The sequence below is a fragment of the Triticum aestivum genome, chromosome 2B (assembly GCF_018294505.1).
Source record: "Triticum aestivum cultivar Chinese Spring chromosome 2B, IWGSC CS RefSeq v2.1, whole genome shotgun sequence".
Lineage (NCBI taxonomy): Eukaryota > Viridiplantae > Streptophyta > Magnoliopsida > Poales > Poaceae > Triticum > Triticum aestivum.
The window spans coordinates 95,030,020-95,039,212 of NC_057798.1; the positions used below are offsets into that span (position 1 = coordinate 95,030,020).

Below are 9,193 nucleotides of genomic sequence, written 5' to 3' on the forward strand. Positions count from 1 at the left end.
GCCCTGAATATTTGGTGGATAAGAAGGATGGCAAAGTGAACAAGGGTATATTTGATATACAGGTTATTGATGTGTACCTTACTAGTGTTTATAGTAGCCCCTGAGTATTTGATACTTGTTCGGTTGCTAAATATTAGTAACTCGAAACAGGAGTTACAAAAATAAACAAAAACTAGTTGAGGGTGAGGTGACGATGTGTGTTGGAAGCAGTTCCAAGATTGATATGATCATCATCGCACACTCCCTATACTTTCGGGATTAGTGTTAAACCTAAATAAATGTTATTTGGCGTTTGCGTTGAACATGAATATGATTTGATCATGTTTATTGCGATACGGTTATTCATTTTAAGTCAAAGAATAATTGTTGTTCTGTTTACATGAATAAAACCTTCGACAGTCATACACCCAATGAAAATAGTTTGTTGGATCTCGATCATAGTGATACACATATTCATAATATTGATGCCAAAAGATGCAAAGTTAATAATGATAGTGCAACTTATTTGTGGCACTGCCGTTTGGGTCATGTCGGTGTAAAGCGCATGAAGAAACTCCATAAAGATGGATTTTCAGAATCACTTGGCTATGAATCATTTGATGCTTGTGAACCATGCCTTTTGGGCAAGATGACTAAAACTCTGTTCTCCGGAACAATGGAACGAGCTACTGACTTGTTGGAAATAATACATACCGATGTATGAGATCCAATGAGTGTTGATGCTCGTGGCAAGTATCGTTATTTTCTGACCTTCACAAGATGAATTGAGCAGATATGAGTATATCTACTTAATGAAGCACAAGTCTGAAACATTTGAAAAGTTCAAAGAATTTCAGAGTGAAGTGGAGAATCATCGTAACAAGAAAATAAAGTTTCTACAATTTGATCATAGAGACAAATATTTGAGTTACGAGTTTGGTCTTCAATTAAAACAATGTGGAATAGTTTCACAAACTCATGCCACCTGGAACACCACAGCTTAATGGTGTGTCCGAACGTCATAACAAGTACTTTATTGGATATAGTGCAATCTATGATGTCTCTTATCGGTTTACCACTATCATTTTTGGGGTTACGCATTAGAGACAGTTACATTCACTTTAAAAAAGGGGCATCATCGAAATCCGTTGAGACGACGCCTTATGAACTGTGGTTTGGCAAGAAACCAAAGTTGTCGTTTCTTAAAAGTTTGGGGCTACGATGCTTATATGAAAAAGTTTCAACCTGATAAGCTCGAACCCAAATCGGACAAGTGCGTCTTCATAGAATACCCAAAGGCAACTATTGGGTACACCTTCTATCACAGATCCTAAGGCGAGTTATTCATTGCTAAGATGGATCCTTTCTAGAGAAGGAGTTTCTCTCGAAAGAAGTGAGTGGGAGGAAAGTAGAACTTGATGAGGTAATTGTACCTTCTCCCTTATTGGAAAGTAGTTCATCACAGAAATTAGTTCCAGTGATTCCTACACCAATTAGTGAGGAAGTTAATGATGATGATCATGAAACTTCAGATCAAGTTGCTACCAAACCTCGTAGGTCTTCCAGAGTAAGATCCGCACCAGAGTGGTACGGTAATCATGTTCTGGAAGTCATGTTACTAGACCATGATGAACCTACGAACTATGAGGAAGCGATGATGAGCCCAGATTCCACGAAATGGCTTGAGGCCATAAAATCTGAGATGTGATCCATGTATGAGAACAAAGTATGGACTTTGATTGACTTGCTCGATGATCAGCAAGCCATGTTAAATAAATGGATCTTCAAGAGGAAGACGGACACTGATAGTAGTGTTACTATCTACTAAGCTCGACTTGTTGCGAACGGTTTTCAACAAGTTCAAGGTATTGAATACGATGAGATTTTCTCACTCATATCGAAGCTTAAGTCTGTCTGAATCATGTTAGCAATTGCCATATTTTATGAAATCCGGCAAATGGATGTCAAAACTGCATTCCTTAATGGATTTATTAAAGAAGAGTTGTATGTGATGCAACCAAAAAGTTTTTGTCAATCCTAAAGATGCTAACAAAATGTGCAAGCTCCAGCGATCCATCAATGGACTGGTGCAAGCATCTCGGAGTTGGAATATACCCTTTGATGAATTGATCAAAGCATATGGTTTTATACAGACTTTTGGAAAGGCCTGTATCTACAAGAAAGTGAGTGGGAGCACTACAACATTTATGATAAGTATATGTGAATGACATATTATTAATTGGAAATGATGTAGAATTTTCTGGAAAGCATAAAGGAGTGTTTGAAAGGAGTTTTTCAAAGAAAGACCTCGGTGAAGCTGCTTACACATTGAGCATCAAGATCTATATAGATAGATCAAGACGCTTGATAAGTTTTTCAATGAGTACATACCTTGATAAATTTTTTGAAGTAGTTCAAAATAGAACAGTCAAAGAAAGAGTTCTTGCCTGTGTTGCAAGGTGTGAAGTTGAGTAAGACTCGAAACCCGACTATGGCAGAAAATAGAAAGAGAATGAAAAGTCATTCCCTATGCCTTAGTCATAGGTTCTATAAAGTATGCTATGCTGTGAACCAGACCTATTGTATACCTTGCTCTGTGTTTGGCAAAGGAATACAATTTTGATCTAATAGTATATCACTGGACAGCGGTCAAGAATATCCTTAGTGAGGACCAAGGAAACACTTCTCGATTATGGAGGTGATAAAAGAGCCCGTCGTAAAAAGGTTACATCGGTGCAAGCTTTTACACCGATCCAAATGACTCTAAATCTCAATCTAGATACATATTGAAAGTGAGAGCAATTACCTAGAGTAGCTCCATGCAGAGCATTGTAGACATAGAATATTTGCAAAATACATACAGCTCTGAATGTGACAGACCCGTAGACTAAACTTCTCTCACGAGCAAAACATGATCATACCTTAGTACTCTTTGGGTGTTAATCACATAGCGATGTGAACTAGATTATTGACTCTAGTAAACCCTTTGGGTGTTGATCACATGACGATGTGAACTATGGGTATTAATCACATACAGATGTGAATATTGGTGTTAAATCACATGGTGATGTGAACTAGATTATTGACTCTAGTGCAAGTGGGAGACTGAAGGAAATATGCCCTAGAGGCAATAATAAAGTTATTATTTATTTCCTTATTTCATGATAAATGTTTATTATTCATGCTAGAATTGTATTAACCGGAAACATAATACATGTGTGAATACATAGACAAACATAGTGTCACTAGTATGCCTCTACTTGACTAGCTCGTTGAATCAAAGATGGTTAAGTTTCCTAGCCATAGACATGAGTTGTCATTTGATTAACGGGATCACATCATTAGGAGAATGATGTGATTGACATGACCCATTCCGTTAGCCTAGCACTTGATCGTTTAGTATATTGCTATTGCTTTCTTCATGACTTATACATGTTCCTGTAACTATGAGATTATGCAACTCCCGTTTACCGGAGGAACACTTTGGGTTCTACCAAACGTCGCAACGTAACTGGGTGATTATAAAGGAGTACTACAGGTGTCTCCAAAGGTACATGTTGGGTTGGCGTATTTCGAGATTAGGTTTTGTCACTCTGATTGTCGGAGAGGTATCTCTGGGCCCTCTCGGTAATGCACATCACTATAAGCCTTGCAAGCAATGTAACTAATGAGTTAGTTACGGAATGATGCATTACGTAACGAGTAAAAAGACTTGCCAGTAACAAGATTGAACTAGGTATTGGATACCGACGATCGAATCTCGGGCAAGTAACATACCGATGACAAAGGGAACAACGTATGTTGTTATGCGGTTTGACCGATAAAGATCTTCGTAGAATATGTGGGAGCCAATATGAGCATCCAGGTTCCGCTATTGGTTATTGACCGAGAATAGTTCTAGGTCATGTCTACATTGTTCTCGAACCCGTAGGGTCCGCACGCTTAAGGTTTCGATGACAGTTATATTATGAGTTTATGAGTTTTGATGTACCGAAGGAGTTCGAAGTCCCGGATGAGATCGGGGACATGACGAGGAGTCTCGAAATGGTCGAGACGTAAAGATCGATATATTGGAGGACTATATTCGAAGTTCGGAAATGTTCCGAGTGATTCGGGTATTTTTCGGAGTACCGGAGAGTTACGGGAATTCGCCGGGGAGTATATGGGCCTTATTGGGCCATACGGGAATAGAGGAGAGAGGCCAAAAGGAAGGAGGCCTGCGCCCCCCCTCTGGTCCGAATTGGACAAGGGGGCCGACCCCCTTTTCCTTCTCCCTCTCCTCCTCTTTTCTTCTCCAACAAGGAAAGGAGGAGTCCTACTCCTGGTGGGAGTAGGACTCCCCCCTTGGTGCGCCTCCTCCATAGGCTGGCCGCCTCCCCCCTTGCTCCTATATATATGGGGGCAGGGGGGCACCCCAAAGACAACAACAATTGATCCTTGAGATCTATTAGCCGTGTGCGGTGCCCCCCTCCACCATAGTCCTCCTCGATAATATTGTAGCGGTGCTTAGGCAAAGCCCTGCGATGGTAGAACATCAAGATCGTCACCACACCGTCGTGCTGACGGAACTCTCCCTCGACACTCGGCTGGATCGGAGTTCGAGGGACGTCATCGAGCTGAACGTGTGCTAGAACTCGGAGGTGCCGTAGTTTCGGTGCTTGATCGGTCGGGCCGTGAAGACGTACGACTACATCAACCGTGTTGTTCTAATGCTTCCGCTTTCGGTCTACAAGGGTATGTAGATTACACTCTCCCCTCTCGTTGCTATGCATCACCATGATCTTGCGTTTGCGTAGATTTTTTTTTGAAATTACTACGTTCCCCAACACTATTCATGATGGTTAAAGCATACCAGAGGCTTGTCGTACTTTGAACTGGCTACGAGTGGATCTTCCTCATAATTGGCACACATGAAAAACTTCATGCCTAACCAATCTGAAAAATCCGTCACCTCCTTCACCTTGCAAAGATTGCCACACCAACACCGCAGGGCTGCCACCCCCGGAGCCAAACTTGCATTCTTCATTTTCCTCGGCCTAATACTTTGATCTGAGCAAGACAAACTCATACCGACTGAAAAAAAGCATGACACACTTCCGCAGTGACGATTTCAAGGGTGGCTAGACGACGGATGACAAGAGCCTCAGTGCCCCGTTTTATAGGCTCGGACGACAAATGATGGCAAGAAAATAGGCGCGAACAGACGGAATTTTAGGCTGGAAATACGCGTGATCCAAAACACTGCAACCAGTGTCGGCATAGCCTACCTCGGTGCTGTCACGTTGGCCACAACAATAGATGAATTAAACTTTAGGCGGGAATCACGCACTGCTTTTAATCCGTGTCGTCCGCATAGAAAGCAGTGGCACTTATCAGACAGCGAGCAGCACCACAGCGGAATCAGTGCCAGAAACGATTCCCGCCGAATGGCATGCGAACCAGACAGAGAGAGTGGAGGCAACCAATATAAAGAGGAGCACCACAGAGTATCAGCACAAGGCGTCCAAATTCACCTACTGCACAACAATGGATTCCCGCGCGTGGGAATCTGTCTCGTCGGCTCAGCAATCAGCGCCGTCTGCCACAACGCTGCCGTCGGCTGGCAAGCAGCAGCTACAGGGCTGCCGCCAGCTTGCAAGGCGGCAGGGCCCACAGTGCCAGATGCGGCGGCCTGCCCGTGTGGAGGCAGGTCCCACCTCGCCAGCCCATTCAGTCCCACCTAGCCCGCGGTTGCGGATTCCGGTTATTCACGGGGGGCTGCCTCGTGCGGTGGCGGTAGGGCTGGCCGCCTCGCACCATGGTGGCAGGTGCCACGTGTCGTCCGGCGCGCCTGCCGCCACGGCGAGGGGGGGTGTCTTTTCTGTCATTTTGTCTCCGGGGTGGTCCTTTTTGGCAATAGCATTCGGCAGGTGGTCCTTTTGGACAAAAATTCGAACAACAACAAGAAGAAGAGCGATACTAGTACATGGTGGCGACTTTGCCTTTTGAATTTTTGTATGGTGAGACCCTATACAAATATTAGCATTTTCGAAATTTTATTGCCCCAAAAATTGGAATTATCTATAAAAAGCTACATCAATTGTTCCGAGAGCATCTATTTTCACACTGAAAATTGTACGTGGCAGCTACACCTTCTTTGCTGCGGATATAGACATAAACAAATGCAGTACTGTGCACGAAACATACATGGCAAATATTGAACATCGGTCGAACCACGAAAAACAGCGTGCGGAGAGGTCGAACAGCGCATGCATGCATGCACGAACGGTCGCTGGCCTGAGAATCACATGACGGTGCACGCACTGGGCGGGTACTCCTCGTAGATGAACCTCCCCTCCTGCACGATCCGGCAGCCCTTGCACCCTCTGCACGACGACGCCGGCCCGCCGCAGCCCATCGGGGGAGGCTGCATCATCTGCAGCGGCGTCGGCATCGGCGGCGGCCACGCCCCGTACCCGCCGCCGCCGCCGCACGAGCCGCACCCTCCTCCGCAGTAGGCCGGGCCTCCGCACGGCTGCCTCTTCGGGGTCGCCGGCGCCGCCCAGGGCGGGTGCTGAGGAACCGGGTGCTGAGGGTGGTGGGGGGCGGGGTACGCCGGCATCTGCGGCGGCTCGCACGGCCACTGCGGCTGGGGATGCGGGTACTGGTGCACGCCTCCCCAGTGGCTCGGGTCGCTGCACGGCCACGGGTAGCAGAGGTTGCAGATCTGCGTGAACTGCAGGTTCACCGTCGTCGACGGCGCGGCTGGTTTGGGCTCCACCTTGGGCTTCGGCTTCTCCTCCGGCTTCTTATCGTCTGGCTTCTTCTCGTCGGGTTTCTTCTTTTCCTCCGGCTTCTTCTCGTCGGGCTTCTTCTTCTCATCCGGCTTCTTCTCGTCGGGCTTCTTGCAGCAGCACTTGCAGCCATCGGCGGCCGGCTTCTTCTCCTCGGGCTTCTTCTCCTCCGGCTTTTTCTCTTCCGGCTTCTTGGCGTCGGGCTTCTTCTCTTCGACGATCTTGATATCCTTGATCGCCTTGCAGGCCTTGCATCGCAGCTTCTTCGACAGCTTCACCGGGTCAAACGGACCGGAGATGGTCACCGTGTTCTTCTTCGTGTCGAAATTGATGGTCCTGATCTTTTCCTTCTCTGATCCATCAAAGTTAATTGCATCGAAGTCAATAAGCAAAACACAAAATGGATCCACCTCGCATTACAGGGTTAATTTGACAAAATTAAATTGAGTACTTGACTATTGTGCTGCGTACCTTGGAGTTTACATAGCACTTTCTGAATCTTCTTGTAGCATTTCTCGCATTCGAGGTTGGCTTCAATGATCAAAGTAGCTACCTGGTGGATACACGCATGGCAGGAGAATCAACACAAAGAGCTCACAACACCACTAATACACCTGCCAAATTAACCATGCATGTACGCATGCAGACGAAGGTAAGCATATATGTATGCATAAAACAGGGCGCTCACCTTCTCTGCCATGGCTGGAGCTGAGGCGACCTCCAACGAACGTTTAATGGCCGAGTTGCCACAAAAGGAAGAGGGAATATATATAGGGGATTCTAAGAAATATATTACGGCACGAACTTTCATTGTTGCAGTGCAGCATCACACTTGTGGTCATCTTGATGAGATGACGTGGCAGTGGTTACGTTCCACCGTCGCCATGACTCGTCACACACCGAAATCCATGCCATCATCTAATGAAATAACACATTTTTTTTAGCTAGGCATAATCGAATAGGAGCACTACATCTGCCCACCCACCGTATATTGCACTCCAAGAAAGAACAAAAGTATAATTGCATGCAAGGCGCCGGCATAGCCGGTGAAGGAGGAGGAATATGGCATCACATGAGCGTGATGAAGACCTAATCAGTAGTTTAAGCGTAAGATTCGGGGCAACAACCTTTCCCCGCCATGATCATCACGGAGCATGAGCTAGCCTGAACATGGGACAAATAAGTCGCCGTAGTTGGTCCGGACACTGCTGGCACTACGCCGGGGCATGTTGCCAAAACGCCACGAGACGAACCTTCTCACGACCCATTTCCCGTACCGGGGTGCATAGAAAACGCGCATGTCGGCCGCACCGAGCCGTCGTCACGTACGTACATGGAAGATGGAGCTCGATGACGATTTGGGGCCGTTTTGACGCGATCTGTTCAGGTATATCCTTCAGAGTTTCGGTGATGGGTGAGCTGCAACAACCCATCGATCGGCCAACCTCATGTCGAAATGAAAATGATCACGTAGATGGCTAGGCTGCGTACACATGGATGCCAACAATGGTCAACGACGACAGCTACGTCGAAAGGATCAGCTGGCTGGCATGTACGATTGGATCGTCGGCAGCCACCGATATGGTTGGGTGGGCGGCAAGGTGCTGCAAACCGGGGGAGAGCATGTCGTGGAGAATCTTTCTTGTGACCTGGGTTGTTTGCTATACTGATTAACGTGCATTTGCCATGAGACCAGCCCCAAGCGCTGTTCCGGGGCGTGGGGGCAGATGGGTTCGAGCCGGGCGGTGACGGCGAACGATGGTGGACTGGCCGCGGCAGCTCGCCGGATTTGGCTACGGCGAGGTGACGGAGTGGGCGGAGGCGCAGCGGAGGTGGCGGAGGGGCGGTGTCATCGCAGAATAAAACGACCGGCCGGATATGTTTTATGTTTGTAACAAATGGCATGTTGCAATTGCAACAAGCCAATCGTTGCAAAAGGGTGTTTCAGCCTCGCAAAATAATAATAAAAAACTTGCGACTTTTTTTTGCGACAAGACTTATGTTGCAGCTGTAACATGACATTGTATAATTTTTCTGTAACAAGACATTTGTTGGACCTTTGTTGCAGAAAATACTGCAACAACGCGTTTGCTGCAAAGGGGGGCTGCTCACGGGGGCACACTGGATGGTCATTGTCGGGTCCATCCAATGGTCAGCCAGGTGGAGAATATTCCTCGGTTATCCACCGAAGGACACACATAACTTGGCCCGAACAACCTCTATGAGAGACTATAAAGGGACCATGCCCTCAACACATATAAAATTAAGATGATTCTTATTTCAACCATAAATTGCGACTTCTGCATCGCTTGTCAGGTTATAACATTGATTATACTTGTCTTGCGTACAATGGGTGTAAACACTCAAAATTGTGCATCAATGATATTCGGATTATCTAAAGTATTTGCTTCTACAAAAGTTATGTATACCATTTAAAACCA

At 46.3% G+C, this 9,193-nt stretch overlaps 1 protein-coding gene across 1 annotated transcript; it reads right to left on the minus strand.

Moving 5' to 3' along the window:
• Positions 1–5,997: 5,997 nt before the first annotated feature.
• LOC123040604 (protein PYRICULARIA ORYZAE RESISTANCE 21) lies at positions 5,998–7,626 on the minus strand. The gene is made up of 3 exons (XM_044463399.1): positions 7,441–7,626; positions 7,224–7,305; positions 5,998–7,104 (listed from the first exon to the last, which is right to left on the minus strand). Exons 1-3 carry the CDS (start codon positions 7,561–7,563, stop codon positions 6,263–6,265), a joined length of 1,047 nt encoding a protein of 348 aa, XP_044319334.1. The 5' UTR covers positions 7,564–7,626; the 3' UTR covers positions 5,998–6,262.
• Positions 7,627–9,193: the final 1,567 nt, after the last annotated feature.